This window comes from Oncorhynchus masou, chromosome 2 (assembly GCF_036934945.1).
Source record: "Oncorhynchus masou masou isolate Uvic2021 chromosome 2, UVic_Omas_1.1, whole genome shotgun sequence".
Taxonomy (NCBI): domain Eukaryota; kingdom Metazoa; phylum Chordata; class Actinopteri; order Salmoniformes; family Salmonidae; genus Oncorhynchus; species Oncorhynchus masou.
This window is the reverse complement of record NC_088213.1, coordinates 35,078,298-35,098,078: the sequence shown is the minus strand read 5'-3', so window position 1 is coordinate 35,098,078 and position 19,781 is coordinate 35,078,298. Positions and strand designations below refer to the sequence as shown.

Below are 19,781 nucleotides of genomic sequence, written 5' to 3'. Positions count from 1 at the left end.
GAACACTGACGGACAGCAGACTAGGGAAAGGCCGCCACGTGACTGCAAGAGGGATGAAGGTAACCAACAGACAGAGGAGGAACAGGGAAAGGGGAGAGGGGAGAGGGTGCCACAACTACAGAGGCATCAGAGGGGAAGTGGAGCGAAGGGAGGCATCAGACCTGCGTGTTTGGAAACAAGGCCACAGTCTTTCATTTCCCCTGGAAATGGGCGATCTGTCACTGGAGCAGACACTGGGGCTGTGTCCCAAACAGCACCCTATTCCCTATATAGTTTACTGCTTTTGACCCGAGCCCTATGAGCACTACTTTTGACCTGTGCCCTGGTTAAAAGTTCTGCAATATATGGGGAATATGGTGCTATTTGAGATGCAGTTTGGGTCTGGGGCTGGTCCAGACAGGCAGGAGCTGGGGATGGGCTAGTCGAGTGGGCCCCTGAGGGAGGAAAGGGTGGGAACCGCAGGGCCAACCCCAGCCCAGCGCAGTCAGAGCCACTGCTTTATAATAAATGCCTTATAGAATCTTGACAGATGCCAAAAAGGACAAGTATTCTTAGCTGCAGACATTTCTCTCTTTTTTTGATCAAAGATGTGGTCAGCGTGTTGATATGTTAGAGGTCTGAGATTGTCTCGGGTAATTTTAAAACCCCGCCCGCCCAAATTACAAAGCTGTATTTAGATGCAGGCTCATCCACAGGCAGACCCGTCTGTCCTCTGTTTTTCCCCACTTCAAAACCAAAGGAAATTGGGGTTTTCCTGATGTTAGCTCGATGGGAATCTACTCCATCCTATTTGTTTTTAGTTTCGGTACCATCAGGGGCTCGCCCTTCTTTTATGTTTTAGTGTCTGTCTTTCTTTCTTCCTCTCCCCACCCCCACCTCTTCCTGTCCTTTCCTGAATCAATCTACTTGGTTGTGGGGTGTATTCAGTGATGTAAATGTTGCAGACAGAAACAAAATGAATGGAGCTGTGACGATTCCCTACTCTATTTGACAAAGTTTCAATCTGACCGTTGTAACGATAATGTAACATTTATATTTCTCTCTCTGTATTTCTCTCTCTATAGTTCTCTCTTTGTCCATTTCTACATATGTGTCCTGTTCTGTGTGCACTGGAGTTGGGATTCCTCTCCATCGCAATCCAGTGATGGATGGACTGAAATAGTTAACGGCCCCTGAAGGAGATCTTCACCAGCACAATAGCCCTGCACTGACATACAGTATGGTGTATATAGTACCGTTACATACGACTCAGTAATGTACTGGTACACGTTGGGTTTTCAAGAGAAACAAGAAATGACAGATGTCTGTACTGTCGGGGGATAAAGGATGTCTCAAAAGAGCCTTAGTGCATGTTGTACTCATTTACGCACACAGTCAGTGGTACAGTATCGATCCTGCACCTTTTTATTGCTTTCTCTAGGTTACAATGTCGGCCCACGCTACTATGGTCCACGTATATAGACTGTTCCATTCCAGCTCAATGTTCCAATCAGCAGTTACCATAGAGAGGGTTTTGTATTGAGTTGTGAGGGGTGCCTGGTTTCCTCTCCTCCAGACCCTATGCTATCCCCAGTCCACAGCAGCTGATGCTCCTGTATTGATCATCTCTTGCTGGGCTCCAAATGAGGCTCGCCAGCTGATGGCTTTATCTGTCAATCTGGGTGTCCATTGATTGGGAGCAGTTATCTATGAAATAAAGTGAGGAGTGGGGGGGAGCAGAGGTCCACTGAGGCCCTGTCAATGGTCCACCTGCCGGTGGAGAGGTTTCTGTCCCCTACCTGCCCTCTAAACCAGCCCTGTTCTAGTTGACCACCTCTGTGCCTCTGTGGTCACTGCTCTATTGTTATTTGAGGAGCAGCTGATTTCAGACGTGTCTCACTTGATTACCTCAGACGAGAATGATGACGATTCATATTTTGGCGGGGAGAGTAAACATAGAAGCACAGTGGAGATCAAAAAGCCGTCTAGTAATGTGCTCATCATGTCAAATTTCATCAAGCCAATTTTTGCTTTAAAAAACTAAATAACTGACAGAGATTTACCCGCCAGTGCAATTTGGCTATTAGACTACTGAAACTGAATACAAATGTAAAAGTGTAGGCTATGGTTTGATCTCCGGTTGAGATTGAGGGATTTGAGATCAGGGCTAGATCTCTTCTGTCTACCGGGCCATGTTTACCTCTTTATCTGATGCACTCTTGATTATAGTCCAGTCAGCCAGTAGTCCAAGCCAGACCCCGCTTGGCCTCGAGGGACCAAAGGGATTTGGGTTACAGTCTCACTTTTCACGCTATCCACATTCCGCCCTTTCAATCCCCCTCCCCCAATTCACCAGGTGACCCATCTTTGTGACCCATCTTTATGACCTGAGAGGACGGAGTCAGGTTTCTCTCTCTGTTGCTCCTTCTCTCACCCCTTTATCACTGATCTTCTTACTGAACTAATTGTTCCCAAGGAGAGAGAGATTACCGTCCCCATTTTGGACTGCAGCCAGATCACGGTCTACTCCGTGAGTTGTTACTGTTGTTCTTTTATCATTGACGAGACTTGATGTATCAAAGGATTTGCCCTATAAATAAAAAAGGCTCTTGTTCCCAGGCCTCAATCTAGTGATTTACATGTTGTGTACTGAGTTTAACATATAATGGAAGGTCTCTTTGTAATTTTACTTCTCAAATGTTTGTTGTGGGGTTTATTTTTCATGGTTTGTCATGAGACACTACCCCCCCTCCCAGCTGTGCTTTTATATCCCTGCCTGTTTGGTGTTATTGGCCTCCTACATATATAGGGGGTGATCTTAACTCTCGCTATAGATAGGAGGGCTGGTTGGCTGCTGTGTGTCCACGTACGTGTTCCATACCACTTGATCTGAATTGGTCAGTCATGTGATGCATATGAATGGCTCTCCCCAGACTAAAGATAGATGAAGAATTCCATACCGTCGTTGGACTTTACCTTCTATGTCCCTCGGCCCGGCATTGAAAATCAAACAAACACTGCTCCAGCAGCAGCATAGCAGGCCCTGACAATACCAGGCTCGACATATGAACATGTAAACCAAATGGCCGTGGGTCCCTGGGTAAACTAAACATCCAGCAGGAGCAGTAAGGGCTGCTTGTGGACTGTAGTGGGTCTGAGGCAGAACAAAACAGTGTTGGGGAGCTGCAGGCCCTTGTTTGGTCTAATCTTGGATATTGCTGGTGGTGGGTTGGGATCCAAAGGGGTTTGGGGGGAGGGTGATCATCTGAAAGGACTCAGACACTGACATGAGGGAGAGGCCATTTGTGTTTTGGCTGACACCTTTTTTTATAGCAGTAATCCAGGCTTTATCCAGCTGGCTGTCCCATCCACCTCATCTGCTCCTTCACTCTCAGAGCATGGGGGTTCCACAGAAAGCAATATATCCTTTAGATAATGATGGGCTTATAAATGCGCTCCTGCCTGTCCTTGTCTCTCTCTCACCTCTCTCCATCCTCTCTTTCCTTCCTCTTTTCCTCCTCCCTCACTTCCGAAGAGGTGGAGCAGGATGGTAGTGAAACCCCACACCTCGTGGCAGCACATTCTGTAGAAAATGCATTTCCTGTCTCTTCTCCCCAGCCCCTGTCAGCTGGAGTGCCAGTAATGTGAAATCAGCTATATATCATTTATTTATTATAGAACTCTTTAATGCAGACAGCTGTTTTACAAAATAATTGGTCAGTGATCATCATGTAATGAACTTGTTTTTTGTCTCACGGAGATGGAACGCATGATTGGAACTGTAGGGAGCAGTGTGGATGGTGAAGGGGGTTAAACCTATCATGTGATGAGGGGATGCTTCAACACCCGTCTCATTGGTGTGTTTTTTCAATCCTGGAACTGTGACTCACTGATTTGACTGGTTTAGACTGCAGTAGGCTGGTCTCAGTCTCTCTTTCGGTCTTGTTCTCTATCCAGCATAATGTCTTCTAAGCTGGACTGTGCTCACTACTGAAAATAATACCTCAATTACTGTACTGTAACTCCCTCCCAGTGGGGTGCCTCCTGGGGGCCTTTCTCGGTTGGGCCCTGGCCCTGTCTGAACACTGGAAGTACCACGACTGGAGGAAGGAGTTAGGGAGTGGCTCAGGGAGCCTTCACCACCACAGCACTTCCCACCACCATGACCCCTGACCTCCACAGCCATTAATCACTTGCCTCCTGATGGCCTTGTCCCAGGGGGAAAATCAGTCCAGGGCAAAGGACGATGGGAGGTGAAGCCTGTAGCCAATTACAAATTGTTTCGGTGCTGCTGTGGACAAATCCCTGCTGCCCTTTGAGGGAAAGCAGCCAATAGTGGCCAGCATTAACGCTAGCTTGAGCTAATGCTTCAGCTGTTCTGTGGCCTGCTATCATGGCTACTCTGCTCTGCTACTCATTTCTACATCGACTGACTCGGGGGTTGGGTTTCCCAGATTAAACATGAGGTGTTTAAAGTGATTGTGCCCACAGGCCTAAAAGAGCTGGAGCAGATGTTTCTCACCAAAGACTGGTGGGTTGTTAGTTCTCACTAATGTTTCTCTATCTCCTCCAGTCCAGCTGAAGGGGCTTTGGTTAATTACGTCATTTAATCATATTCGTAAATGGGGTGTTGCAGTTTGCTCACATTTCATCAGATCCTGTTGAAACGTGTTCATTTGATTCTGTACCATTAGGTTTATTGTACCGTTAGGTTTATTGTAGTGTTTGTATTTATTACAAATTCAGAGTATAAATCTATTGTCTAAATTTAAAATACTGATTCGCTTCTTTCTATACATCGCTTCCTGATGGTCCTCTTCCTGACATTGATATTAGTCTCCTGGAATGGAATAGAGGCATTGGTGTGAATTAAAGCCTAAATGCTGGGTTGTCAGTGCAGGTCAGGTCTATTGTGCTTATCTGTTCTGGCCTCATTGTCCAGGGGGACATACGGCTGGCTGTGTATGAAAACGGCTTCCTGCTGACCTGCACTTTAATTCAGACATCAATAACCCCTGGCCAACCTTTGACCCCTGCAGTTGTACTAATTGTTTGATGCAGGATTGATGTCCTTGCAGCGCTGCATTAAATAACTGTGGCCTGACCAGGGCTCAGGCTGGCCTTTTTACACCACATTCCTGCTGCTTTTGATAGGCTGTATGTTCTGGAAGCACAGGGCTACTGGCTCCTGATCTATCTACCCTCTACCCGGCCTCTCTCTCTCTCTGTCTCTGTCTGTCTCTGTCTCTCTCTCTGTGTCTGTCTCTCTGTGTCTCTCTCTGTCTCTGTGTCTCTCTGTCTGTTCTCTCTTTGTGCTGGGCTGGGCTGTGTGGTGGCTGGTGGTAGTGACACTGCTCTCTGTGCTAATCAAACATCCTGCCTGATGTCATCTCATCCACCACGCAGAGAGACAGGACTCCGGACACATTACTGGGCTGTTGGCACTTCCTTAATCTTACAGGGAACTGATATTATGTCATAGCAGCCATGTACAATCTGTAGTTAATGTTATATTATGTGTATATTGTACCCTAGTTTTGTGAAATGTCTTTCTCCTTTCAGATGTGTTTTATTTATTATTACTACTACTACTGTACTATAGAACGTGGCTATTTTGGCAAAAGTAGTCTGTTAATTGTCTCTTGAAATCAGAATGTGGAATTCTGGGAAAAGCTGAGACTTCCCACTGTCTTGTAGGAATAGGGATTTTGATTTCTCTGTTCCTCTCTGACATGAGATGAGAGGTAATGCCTCTACAGCTACACCCCGCCTCAGAGTTAGCTAGCAACACTTACACAAGCTAGCCCATGTGTCCTCCAGTCAGAGCCAATGATTCTAATGGTTTAATTAAAGACAATCTGTGCCTCGGAGGACTGGTCTGCTGCTAACTTGAGACATTGAATCAGGACCAGGGCTTATCTCCTCCTGGCCCGATCACATTGCTATTTAAAAAAAAAAACAACATTAATGGGTCTTATTCCAGGTTAGCTAGCAGCCTGCGGAGGCTGGGAGGATTGGCTGCTATTAACCATCGTGCCACAAAGCTGGCCTGGCTTCAGGCTGTCTGTCCTCTCTGCCCAGCAGCCACTCAGCACCAGGCCCCAGGCAGCACTGGCACAACAGCTAACAGCCGAGGGGTGTGGATTTACTCTCCACAATCCTCTAAATGAGCTTCATTATACCGGGCTAACCATGCCCCCCCCCCCCCCCAAGCCCAAGGATTAGCAGACCTACAACCCCTATCTGGGCTGGAGAGTAGCACTTTTTTGATGCTGGTGCACACTAGGCCAGGGCTAGGCTCCACCTCCCCGCCCCGCCCCTCCCTCCCTCCCCCGACACACACACTTTCTACACGCTTTACTGCAGATAAGCTGTTAACCAGATTAATGCATCTGTATCAAAAGTCTGGAGCAGGTTCACTTTGTTGTTTGCAAATCCCTCTTTCCAGGTCAAACTGTTTTTGCCTTAACTTGGCTAATATGTTCTCTTTGTCATTTTATACCGATGTGTTTACATTTCCCAGTCTAATTCAACCGGCTCTTTGAGTTATGGGCCTCTGTCACCGAGGGCAGTAACGATATCACCTGTGTATTTGTTTCAGCAAACCATGGGGGGTGAAAATGTACTTTCATTAACTGTTGGAAGCATGTTACAGTGCTATGACAATATTGAGTTTTAAAAATAACAGTTTAGGTAGTTTTCAGGTTGTTAAAACGTGCAACAAGCCTCCTCACCCACACCATTCCAGCTCCTTCAGCAATGTAACGTCAACAGGATATTTGGATCCATATTGATGCATGTGGTTCTACCTTCAGGGACTCCAGTGAACCGCATCCCCATCATGGCCAAGCAGGTTCTGGACCTGTACATGCTTTACAAGCTGGTGACAGAGAAGGGCGGCCTGGTGGAGGTCATCAACAAGAAGATCTGGAGAGAGATCACCAAGGGCCTCAGCCTGCCCACCTCTATCACCTCTGCTGCCTTCACCCTCCGCACACAGTAAGTCTCTCTCTCTCTACCCCATTCTGCTTAGTCGTGTGTCCCTATGATGTGTGTCTCTTTCTATGACGTCTATGTGTGTGTCTGTTTGCATGTGTCCATTCATCCTGACCGTGTGTGTGTGTGTGTGTGTGTGTGTGTGTGTGTGTGTGTGTGCGTGCATCCCTCTTAACTACTCACCTTCTCTCTCGCTGCATTCCATCCTCCAGCCATTACATCACCATTGATCCAGTAGATTTTGTGATGAGATTTGGGTCAGAGTTCACAGCAATTGAGGTGGACTTTCACTGAGGGGCGAGCGCTCTGCGTTCTGTAAGCCCCTGTGTAGGGCTTTAGCTCTATACTACTGCCTGTATACCAGAGAGCCTTAATGAACCTTTTATGTATTTTTAATGCTAGCCTAATCAGCCTGCCTGTTCTCTCCAGCAGCAACGGTCCACTGGTCTTATCTAATGGATAGTGCTCTTCACTCCGTATTGATCCTCAGTGTTCTCTTTCTCTCTATTATGCTCTTCGCTTTTATACATTTTTATGGGGTGGAAAAATACCCATGCTGCTGCTGCTACTGAACGCTCACAGGCTGTTACATACCATGGTCTCTGTTAGGTAACACTTTGACCTCTCTGCCACTGCATCTACACTACCTGAACAAAAGTATGTGGACACCTGCTCATCGAACATCTCATTCCAAAGTCATGAGCATTGACATGGAGTTGGTCCCCGCCCTCCACTCTTCTTGGAAGGCTTTCCAGTAGATGTTGGAAGATTGCTGCGGGGACTTGCTTACATTCAGCCACGAGCATTAGTGAGTTCGGGCACTGATTTTGGACGATTCGGCCTGGCTTGCTGTCGGCGTTCGAATTCATACCAGAGGTGTTCGATGGAGTTGAGGTCAGGTCTCTGTGCAGGCCAGTCAAGATCTTCCACACTGATTTTGACAAAGCATTTATGTTTTGAGCACAGGGGGATTGTCATGTTGGAACAGGAAAGGGCCTTCCCCAACTGTTGCCATAAAGTTGGAAGCACAGAATTGTCTAGATTGTCATTGTATGCTGTAGCGTTAAGATTTCAGACTGCCAGTTGGTGACGCGTGATTCATCACACCAGAGAACACGTTTCCACTGCTCCAGAGTCCATTGGCGGCAAGCTTTACACCACTTCAGCCAATTCTTGGCTTTGCTCATGGTGATCTTAGGCTTGGGTGCGGCTGCTTGGCTATGGAAATCGGTATAATGAAGCTCCCAATGTTCTTGTGATGACGTTGCTTCCAAAGGCATTTTGCAACTTAGTAGTGAATGTTGCAACCCCACTACCTGCTTCAGCACACAGCGGACTCTTTCTGTGAGCTTGTGTGGCCTGCCACTTCGCGGCTGAGCCGTTGTTGCTCCTAGACGTTTCCACTTCACAATAACAGCACTTACAGTAGACTGGGGTAGCTCTAACAGGGCAAAAATTTGACGAACTGACTTGTTGGAAAGGTGGCATCCTATGACGGTGCCACGTTGAAAGTCACTGAGCTCTTCAGTAAGGCAATTCTACTGCCAATGTTTGTCTATAGAGATTGTGTGGCTGTGTGCTAGATTTTATACACCTGTTAGCCACGGGTGTGGCTGAAATGGCCAAATCCACTAACTTGAAGGGGTGTCCACATACGTTTGCATATATAATGTGTGTGTGTGTACTCTGATCTGAAGACCCATGTATTCACGCATGACTGTAAGTCGCTTTGGTCTGCTAAATTGCATATCTTATCTTATATCATAATGTTTGTCTCATTCAGGTACATGAAGTACCTGTATCCCTTTGAGTGTGAGAGGAAAGGTCTAAGTTCGCCAGGCGAGCTTCAGGCCGCCATCGACAGTAACCGCCGGGAGGGCCGTCGCCCCAGCTACAGCAGCAGCCTCTTCCGCTTCTCCCCCAGCACAGCCCCTCACATCCTCTCCCCTCCCAAGATGCACCTGTCTGCACTGGGTGCCGGAGCCGCTGGGAGCCTCAACGGCCTGCTGGCCTCACCCGTCCACTCTCTCAAAAAAGGTGAGTATTAAAGGATCAGCAACTTCTCAAAAGAAACTGGAAATAAATAATTAATTCAAATAAATACTGGAATTAAGATATAGCCTAAACACACAGTAGGCATCTTGACAAAAGGAAAAGAAAGACCATGTTCTCTATTGGGTTCAAATAAGATAGAAGTGAGAGTTGTGCTCCGGGTTTGCGCATCGGACTGATCGGAGCGCAACCCTCAACAAATATCCATAGTGCCTTAGCGCTCTCTGTCGCAATGGTTAGGAACTACAGGATCATTTTCTTTCATTGTCTGGATAGGATTAGACACCACAGCCTACAGACTGTAGAGAGTCAGACATTATGTACAGTACAAGTATTACAAGAAGAAATGCTCTGATTTCTTAATGGTCATTTACAGAAGTATGTTGTACTTTACACACTTCACACTCATTGGCAGGCTTTGTGTTATGTAATATCTGCTGCACAGGAGGTTGGTGACCCCTTAATTGGGGAGGACGGGCTCGTGGAAATGGCTGGAGCGGAATGGTATCAAATACATCAAACACATGGTTTCCACCACCTGAGTGGCGCAGCGGTCTAAGGCACTGCATTGCGGTGCTTGAGGCGTCACTACAGACCTGGGTTCGGTCCCAGGCTGTGTCACAGCCGGCAGTGACTGGGAGACCCATGAGCCAGCATATTGGTGCGCCTGGCAGTCAAGAAGCAGTGCGGCTTGGCAGGGTTGTGTTTCGGAGGACGCATGGCTCTTGGCCTTCGCCTCTCCCGAGTTGCAGCGATGGGACAAGACTGTAGTTACCAATTGGAGACCACGATATTGGGAAGAAAAAGGGGTAAAAGTACAGAACATGTGGTTTCCATGTGTTTGATGCCATTCCTTTCATTTCAGCCATTAGTATGAGCCATCCTCCCCTCAACAGCCTCCACTGTTCTCCAGTGTGTATTGTACTGTAGATTGTGTGACGATCAATGTGCTATGCACTCCCTTTGTGATCAAAGCGACTGAGTGTGACTGAGGGTTTGACCCTGGGCTGTTCACTGTCTCTTAACCATTTACTACTGATTAATAACATGTTTCCCACAGACAGCAGGACACTTTACGGCCAGCCTGGATTACAGCTGTCTGTCCTCATCAATAGGATCTGGCTGGATCACTACCATTACCTGTTTTTCTTATCTGATCTTACCTTTGATGTTATTGGAATGCTGCTCAGTTACAGAAAATACTGCCCACATAATTGCTGTGTTTTTTGGGGTTTTTTTTTCTAAAAGAGGTAGTTATTGTTTCAACAGATCTCCCTCCCTTTCTTTGGCCTCATTTTACCACATTAAATTGCCATTTTATCAAATATTTTCTTCATATTTTACAATACTGAAATTTATTCTCATTTTGTTTCCATGAAAGTAACATATCCTACCTCTCCTACCCTGCCTCTCTTTAGAAGAGGTCACCCCCTCCGTGATGGCAGCAGCTCGTGGTACCTCCATGTCCCTGTCGCTGGGGCAGCAGCAGGTGGCAGGGCTGGCGCGGGCTGCCACTCTGGAGCAGCTGAGGGAGAAGCTGGAGACTGGCGAGGGCCCTGAGAGGAAGATGGCACGCCTGGCAGAGGAGCAGCAGCAGCGTCTGATGCAGCAGGCCTTCCAACACAACCTACTTGCCATGGCCTCCCAGGTCCCCATGAACCTGCGCCTGGGCAACAACACCACCGCTAGAGGTACGTGCCCAGGCTGACTCCCCCTGGGCACTCTATACAGTTACATATCATAGTCAGTTTGTATCCGACACATGCAGTACATTCCATACGTTTTCGAGATTGGAGTAATTGCCTGATATGCACTAGAAATCATTTTCTCAAGGAAACGCATACATTTAAGTAGACTAGTGATGTACACTGAAGCTCCCTCAATGCCTGACTCTCTGAGCACCATGAAAAAACGCACAGCCTACACCAGCTTCCCTCCGCTCCCCCGTGAGATAGAGGAGGATGACATTTAGAAGCCATTATAAAGGCAACGCAGCGGTCACTGCACAACAGAGATAAAGGCTTTCAGCCCACTCTGCTAGCTGACTCACTGACCTGTGCCTCTTCAGCTCAGCTTCGGGCTGTTTGTATATATGTCATAACACATGCTTTGTTTGGTGCCTTAATGTTATCACATGCTGGTTATTCCCCATGTCTCTCTTTCTCTCTCTCTCACACACACACACACACACACACACACACACACACACACACACACACACACACACACACACACACACACACACAGTAGAGGTTCAGCCTGTATGGGTGTTGAATGTGTGTGTGAGAGTACAACAATCAACGCATTATGACTGCTACACAAGAAAAGCTTTGAGAGGGGAAGTGCAGAATGTTTTCCTGGGTTTTCCTGGGGTCACTGTGACATGATTGTGTTTCTCTCTCCTCAGTGGGTTATGCAGATGTATGCTGCAAGACACCCACAAGGAAATGTTCGTGACACCCAATTCTCACTTACTGCATGCTATTGTACAGTACCTGATTCTGCTTTCTGCCCACACTGGTTTACACTTCCTCTTCCTCTTTCTTTCCAGATGAGAAGCAGCAGGATATGGCTCTGAGCATCTCCACCAATGGATCTGCTAGCATCAGTGTGTCTGTGGAGGTCAACGGCACACTCTATTCAGGTGTGTGTGTGTAAGAAATAAACGGATTTGGTTGTGTTGTTTATCTTGCTGTAATATTCTGTTTGTTCTTCTGTCCTGTAGGAACCCTGTTTGCACAGAAGTCAGGCGCACCAGGGACTAGCGTGTCCACTGCAGCAACAGTGCCCCCTGCTGGACCCAGCGCTGGGTTTGGGTTTGCCACCTCTGCCCACAGCCACAGTCCCAGCTCTTCCTCTTCTTCCAAGGGGCCTTGCTCAGCCGAGCCCTCCACCAGTGGCTCCCCTTAGCTCAGGCCGCCCTACAACCCACTCTCTAGGCTTTTCATCAACACCGAGGCCTAGCATGAATACAGTACATTGATAAATCGATAAGAAAAAAAGAAACTGGTGCACAACAAATACCTCATTGCTCCTGTCAACCTTGGCTACCCGTTTATGAATACACAATTCACACACCCAATTACATCTCAAGAGAACATGAACACACACACACCTATGCATTTTACACACATGTACACATACACACATGCATTTCACAGACACCCAGCACACAGACACTCTTATCCCAAACACATGCTAAACACAATCAGAGCTCAGCCAAAACCCACTGACAGGTGTTCACAACTGAACTTGAAGAGTTTTATTTTGTTTGTTTGTTGGCTTTTTGTTTTTTTGATTTTAGTTTTTTCAAATTAATATTATTATTATTATTAATACTATTTTTTTAGTTATCTTTTTACATACCTCAAATCAAGTAACCTGCAGTGGTATCTTTACCTCAGGAGCTGTGGTATACTTCACCTGAATTAACTTTATTTTTGTATCCTTTTTGATCTTGTTGAAATCAGGGGAATTTCTGGGAATTTCACAACGGAACCTCACTCACCTCAGCACACCTCCTACGCATTCATACCGTAACCCTATCACAACGCTCGAGTTGCCATGACGACGGGCCGTAGCCTTTTTGCTTCTGAGTGCACTACTTTATTGATCCTACAGATCGCCATGTAATACCTCATATACAGTAGTCACTCCTACAATCAATACCAGGGAGTCACCCCCTCATTCAGCCTATTTGGAATGATGTACTTAATCTTCAATCTAACACAAGAAACTGATGGGCAATGTGTCTAAAGGGCTTTGAGGATCAGAATTAGCTTTGGATATTTTTTCACACACGGTATGAGGTCATAAGAACTGACTGATCCGTCTATCTGTTTAGGACTAGCAAGCCCCAATCTCACCACCCCGGATCTATCTAATAATCAGAAAGGTAGTGAAGGTGTTCTAGTCCCTGCTCTGGGATCAGTGTGTGTCTCTAGTTCAATTCAACAGAGAGGAGAGACAAATCACCCATCAATGGTTTTCCTCCAACACTGGCAGACAAGACCTGAAGTGTTCTAACCACATACCTTTTCAAACCTCATATTCACCTCTCCGTGTGGGAGAGGGCCCTTTCTCAGGAAGCATAGTGAAGTCTCTTATTATGGACTCGCTTTGTCATTTAAAAAAGGATTCCACCGAAAGAATGCGCAAGTCTAACAGACTGTCTTCAAAGATTACCTCAGACTCTCTAGAAGGAGACGTACACTACATACCTCATTGCTGCAAAGCCAGCATGACTTGACCTGGTGGTTTGAGTCCCTGCGACGAGCAACGGTCCACAGGAGTGGACCCCTCCCGAATGCTGGACTACATACGTAGACTTGACTACTGGGTTTTCTTGGGGACACATTATTATACCAAGCTGAACTGGGATGGGCTTGCTCTCCTCCGGTTTTCTCTGTATTTGTTTGGTTTACTTCATACTGCATTTTATGAGACAAAACCTATTTAACAGTATTGCTCTGCATGTGTACAATCAGGTGGCCAGTATTTTACACCGTAATCCTCTGCTGTGTGGTAGCCTCTGGCCGTTGCACAGCTGAATACCAAAGACTAGCCCTGTCTCCTGCCCAGGCTGTTATGGGCTAGCTGCTGTGGGTTAGCTGAATAGGCTAGTTGAACCACTAGGTAGGATACAGTGGAGTAAAGAATGGGTTCTATGCTCGCCCATCTTCTATAGTCCATACTGTTAAAGTTGTCAGCTCTGGTCATGTTGCTTTCCTTAGCTTCTTAATCAGACATTTGTCTACCTGTGATTGTGTCTTGGGCCCGGTATGGTTCTGCCTGGCATGGGCACCCATCACCTGACATACCAGGGATATACCTCAGTGAGTTATGCTGCAGTGAACAGTGCATGACACACAAGGCCCTTTGGCCTAATCTCTACATTGAATAAGACAGAAAGGGTAGCTGTTTTGACAACTGGTTTCTGTCTCAATTCAAAGTTCAGGCCTCACAAATTTCTCAGACACATCCACAGTTACAGTATTTCCATTCTCAAACTGTTCAGGTAATTACTCTGCATTTTTTAATAGAACATGATTTGAATGAAATTAATTTCTAGCATTATCTGTGAGGCATTTAACTGTTTCTAAACCTTTCACCCCTGATCTCCTGTAATCTCTGAGGTGGGCCTTGTTGCTTTTAGTAAGCTGTGTTTTAGCTGTTATTTGTTGGCTTTTGTGGACTTTTTGCGGTGCAGACCACCGACCAGGATTACAGGACCACCACAACATATATACAATGACTAAAGAGACACCTGCAATCGTGATGAAATATTATGTCCACATGCTGCCTTAAAATCAGCTGTGAGAGAACAGTGAACCTTTCAGGACTCTCTGCTAGGAATGACTGTTTTATCTTCAAGCTTAATCCTTTGAAGAGTAAACTATATATCCATGATCTTTATGAATTCAGTCAGGCATTAAGGCATTCATAAATCATGTTATTGGTTTCAAAACCAAGGTATGCTATTTATTTGTGTTGATTTTTCTTCTTCTGATGGACCGAATTAGCTTGATCACTTAGGTGGTGTCACAAAAACCCTTTTTCGTTTCTCTCGTTTTAGAAACGGACATTTCTGTTTTTTCCAATCAGTCTAGTCAATGACTGTCTGACAGTGTATCCTTACAGCCTTTGCATGAGAGAGGGGGAGTGTGTGTATGAGTGTGAGAGCAAGTTCAGAATATGCTAGAGGAGGGTGTGTAACAACCATGTAATGCCATGTAGGAGACTGCAGGTGGTGCTGTTCTCTAATACCACACCATGACAAGGGTGGGAAACAAGTTAAAACCACATTTACTGGGAATTCAATTTACAGCTCAGGCTTATGTGGGCTACAATTGTTGGTGTGTGTGTGAGAGAGCTCTTGAAGACCCCCACCTCTTACCTCGGGGCATTGGGCTGCTGTCATTGTTGCATTTGATATTGAAGTTATGCAATTGGCATGTATACTGAGGGACACATTCAAATCTTGGATGACCCAAAATCTGTCTCAACTGACTCGCTAAATGCTATTTTAGACTGGTTCGGTTTTTGTCGCTTTTTGATTTTTGTCATCAGTTGCAGGCAAGGTCACATCACTCAAGAAACTGTGAAGTTGAAAGTCTGCAGAACCTTGTCCCTGGATGGTTTGGATTTTATTAGATTTTTTTATTATTTAAATCTAACCTGATCTGTGTAATACAAGTGCATATGCAAGTGGTTATTGAATACCTCATTTATCAATTCTATGTTGTTTTTGGCTTGTACAATGCTCCGTATATAAATCTGTGAGGTTTGTGCATATTTTTGTACTGTTATTATTATGGACATGGTAATGATATTATAGTTTTCTCTTTTGATTAAAACAAAATTGGGACAACGTAAATGCTTGTAAAACTGGTTTGTGCTGATTGTATTTAAAAGAGGAGCACTTTTCCAAAGTGATTTTGACATTCAGTTTTGTTCACATTAGTAATATAAAGATATGGTTCTCAGGGCTTTAAACTTGTATGTCATGATAAAGTTTTACTTTATATCTTATCTGTGTGTGTGGTTTTTGTGAAGTGTGGCTTGAATTTCCTTCCACTTGCCAGTTGGTCAGCGCATGCTCGCAGTACACGTACTGGTAATCCGTCTGGCCCTGTGGTCTTGTGAATGTTGATCTGTTTAAAGGTCTTACTCACAGCGGCTGCAGAGAGCGTGATCACACAGTCTTCCGGAACAGCTGGTACTCTCATGCATGTTTCAGAGTTATTTTCCTCGAAGCGAGCATATAAGTAGTTTAGCTCGTCTGGTAGGCTCGTGTCACTCAGCAGCTCTCGGCTGTGCTTCCCTTTGTAGTCTGTAATGGTTTGTAAGTCCTGCCACATCCGACGAGCGTCAGAGCCAGTCTTCAATTCAATCTTAGTCCTTTGCCTGCCTGTTGGTTCGTCGGCGTGCATAGCGGGATTTCTTATAAGCTTCCGGGTTAGAGTCCCGCTCCTTGAAAGAGGCAGCTCTAGCCTTTAGCTCAGTGCGGATGTTGCCTATAATCCATGGCTTCTGGTTGGGGTATGTATGTACTGTGCTATTGCCTGTATGAGAGATGATAAAATTCCTAAGAAATATCCACGTGTCATTACGAAAAGAAACTGGAAGCGGTTTGATATTCAAGGTTTTTTACATGATGTATCTAGCATTGAATGGAATAGACTGGAATTAATCCCTGATGTTCAACTAGTCTTTTCTTACTTACACGACGCATTCCAGGATGTATGCAATAGGCATGCCCCTTTTTTAAATTCATGATTAAGGGCAGAGAGAACCCTTGGTTTACTAAGGAACTTACAAAAATCATAAGGGAACGAAATACTATGTGGGCTAAAGCAAGAGGGACTGATTTGGCAGATGATTGGATGGCTTTTAAACGTCTTCAGAATATGGGTGTGGCTATGATCCGTAAATTGAAAGCAGACCACTACCTGAAATCTACTTCACATAATTTAAATAATCCATCCAAATTCTGGCAAGTGGTGAAAGGTTTGGAGTGCAAAAAAGATACACAGCTTCCCAAGCAATTCTTGTTAGACACACATATTGTAACTGAGAGAACCTCTGTTTTGAAAGCCTTGAATCAGCATTTTTTTTAGATGCAGACAGTTTATTTGAAAACGTCAAAGGTATAAGTGAGCCCCCTATGAATTTACCTCACACCCCTGTGCACTCCTTCACCAGGTTCCCCTTTTCATCCTTCTTTGTTTCAGAAGTGTGTCGAGCCCTGAAAGAAATTGATGGAAAGAAATTCCTTGGCTCTGATGAACTAGACCCCCGCTTCCTGCACCTAGCTACAGACATCATTGCTCCCCCCTTAACATGTATTTTTAACGTCACGCTTGATGTTAAGGAAATCCCCAAGTTATCCTGAAAGGTGGAGATCCTTCGCTACTGGACAACTATCGACTCATATCAAAATTGTCTGTACTGCCTAAGGTACTGGAGTCCTTAGTAGGAAGCTAAAAGCCTACTTCCAAGAAAACAACATCTTAAATGGAATGCAATCAGGTTTTAGGTCTGGACACAGCACTGTTTCAGCAACATTAAAGATTTTAAATGACATCCGTTGTGCTCTTGATAAGATGTTACACTGTGTATCTGTCTTTATTGATTTGTCTTTTGATTTGTCTTTTGACACCGTGGACTATGCTGTGTTAGTGCAAAGGTTAAAATGTTGTGGAGTTACTGGCCATGCTCTAGATTGGTTTATAAATTACCTATCAAATCGTACACAATGTGTAATGGCGGATGGTTGTAAATCTGAGTCCATAGACGTGTGCTCAGGTGTTCCGCAAGGTTCTGTTATGGGCCCACTGTTGTTAATTTTGTATATCAACAACATTGGGGGATCTTATTGAAACAGCAGATGTTTATTTTTATGCAGATGATACTGTTCTCTATTCAAGTGGTAGTAGTTTAGCTTTTGAAAATGCCTAAAGAGCATTTAACATCATACCACATAATCTGAATGATTTAAAACTGGTTCAAAATGTGTAAAACAAAATGCATGGTATATTCAAATGTCAGGCATGTTACTAATCATATCATTGCTATCATTGGCTGGACATACTATAGAGTACGTTAAAGTGTACAAATGTTTGGGTGTGTGGTTTGATGATAAGCTGAGCTTGACTGTGCATGTAGATAACTTTATAAGGAAGCTCAGACTGAGAATAGGTTTTTATTACTGGCATAAGGCTTGTTTTTCTTTTGGGGCCAGGAAGGAGCTGGTACGATGTACATTACTGGCGTTTTTTAGAATTTAGTGATGTTATATACAGTGCTCAAAAAAACAAAGGGAACACTAAAATAACACAACCTAGATCTGAATGAATGAAATATTCTTATTAAATACTTTTTTCTTTTACATAGTTGAATGTGCTGACAACAAAATCACACAAAAATGATCAATGGAAATCAAATTTATCAACCCATGGAGGTCTGGATTTGGAGTCACTCAAAATTAAAGTGGAAAACCACACTAGAGGCTGATCCAACTTTGATGTAATGTCCTTAAAACAAGTCAAAATGAGGCTCAGTAGTGTGTGTGGCCTCCACGTGCCTGTATGACCTCCCTACAACGCCTGGGCATGCTCCTGATGAGGTAGCGGATGGTCTCCTGAGGGATCTCCCAGACCTGAACTAAAGCATCCGCCAACTCCTGGACAGTCTGTGATGCGTTGGTGGATGGAGCGAGACATGATGTCCCAGATGTGCTCAATTGGATTCAGGTCTAGGGAACAGGAGGGCCAGTCCATAGCATCAATGCCTTCCTCTTGCAGGAACTGCTGACACACTCCAGCCACATGAGGTCTAGCATTGTCTTGCATTAGGAGGAACCCAAGGCCAACCACACCAGCATATGGTCTCACAAAGGGTCTGAGGATCTCATCACGGTACCTAATGGCAGTCAGGCTACCTCTGGCGAGCACTGTGCGGCCCCCCAAAGAAATGCCACACCATGACTGACCCACCGCCAAACCGGTCATGCTGGAGTATGTTGCAGGCAGCAGAACGTTCTCCACGGCATCTCCAGACTCTGTCACGTCTGTCACATGTGCTCAGTGTGAACCTGCTTTCATCTGTGAAGAGCACAGGGCACCAGTGGCGAATTTGCCAATCTTGGTGTTCTCTGGCAAATGCCAAACGTCCTGCACGGTGTTGGGCTGTAAGCACAACCCCCACCTGTGGACGTCGGGCCCTCATACCACCCTCATGGAGTCTGTTTCTGACCGTTTGAGCAGACACATGCACATTTGTGGCCTGCTGGAGGTCATTTTGCAGGGCTCTGGCAGTGCTCCTCCTTGTACAAAGGCGGAGGTAGCGGTCCTGCAGCTGGGTTGTTGCCCTCCTACGGCCTCCTCCACGTCTCCTGATGTACTGGCCTGTCTCCTGGTAGCGCCTCCATGCTCTGGACACTACGCTGACAGACACAGCAAACATTCTTGCCACAGCTCGCATTGATGTTCCATCCTGGATGAGCTGCACTACCTGAGCCACTTGTGTGGGTTGTAGTCTCATGCTACCACGAGTGAAAGCATCGCCAGCATTCAGAAGTGACCAAAACATCAGCCAGGAAGCATAGAAACTGAGAACTGGTCTGTGGTCACCACCTGCAGAACCACTCCTTTATCGGGGGTGTCTTGCTAATTAATTGCCTATAATGTCCACCTGTTGTCTATTCCATTTGCACAACAGCATGTGAAATTTATTGTCAATCAGTGTTGCTTCCTAAATGGACAGTTTGATTTCACAGAAGTGTGATTGACTTGGAGTTACATTGTGTTGTTTAAGTGTTCCCTTTATTTTTTTGAGTAGTGTATATGCAGGTCTCAACCACTACCCTGAGAGCACTTGATTCAGTGTTTCATGCAGTCAGTCCTCAGGTTCATTACAAATCAATAACATCTAGCACATCATTGTGACCTCTACAGCGCTGTTGGCTGGTCGTCATTGACCTTGCGTAGGCTTAAACACTTGTATACATAGGCCATATTGGGTAAAATGCCATTTTATCTCTGTTCTTTTTTAGTTAGGTTGGTAAATAAATATCAATTACAGTCCCATTCTAATTTGCTTCTAACAGTACCAAAAAGTAGAACAGGTCATGGTAGAAATAGTTTGTTACTTAGCTCCGTGGTCCTGGAATTCTCTCCTGAACATTTTAAAATTTGAAGATCTAGTTTCGTTGGTGGAGTTTAAACACTTGATCGATGTATATATCATAGAAG

The 19,781-nt window shown here is 45.3% G+C and overlaps 1 protein-coding gene and 1 long non-coding RNA gene across 4 annotated transcripts in view; both read left to right on the top strand.

The window, feature by feature from the left end:
* LOC135503838 (AT-rich interactive domain-containing protein 3B-like) overlaps positions 1-15,558 on the top strand; it is a 67,038-nt gene extending 51,480 nt beyond the window's left edge. The window contains exons 5-10 of one of the 3 annotated variants that reach the window (XM_064922001.1): positions 6,795-6,978; positions 8,759-9,012; positions 10,449-10,718; positions 11,435-11,476; positions 11,579-11,671; positions 11,753-15,558. In XM_064922001.1, coding sequence (XP_064778073.1) covers positions 6,795-6,978; positions 8,759-9,012; positions 10,449-10,718; positions 11,435-11,476; positions 11,579-11,671; positions 11,753-11,937 — 1,028 coding nt within the window. In that variant the 3' untranslated portion in view covers positions 11,938-15,558. Of the gene's footprint in view, positions 1-6,794; positions 6,979-8,758; positions 9,013-10,445; positions 10,719-11,434; positions 11,477-11,578; positions 11,672-11,752 lie in introns of all 3 variants that reach the window. The other 2 variants (XM_064921993.1, XM_064922009.1) reach the window with 2 other exon arrangements.
* A 170-nt stretch (positions 15,559-15,728) lies between these two features.
* On the top strand, positions 15,729-17,138 carry LOC135504024 (uncharacterized). Its single transcript, XR_010450056.1, has 2 exons — positions 15,729-16,068; positions 16,761-17,138. It is a non-coding gene; the product is annotated as an uncharacterized LOC135504024 (long non-coding RNA).
* Positions 17,139-19,781: the final 2,643 nt, after the last annotated feature.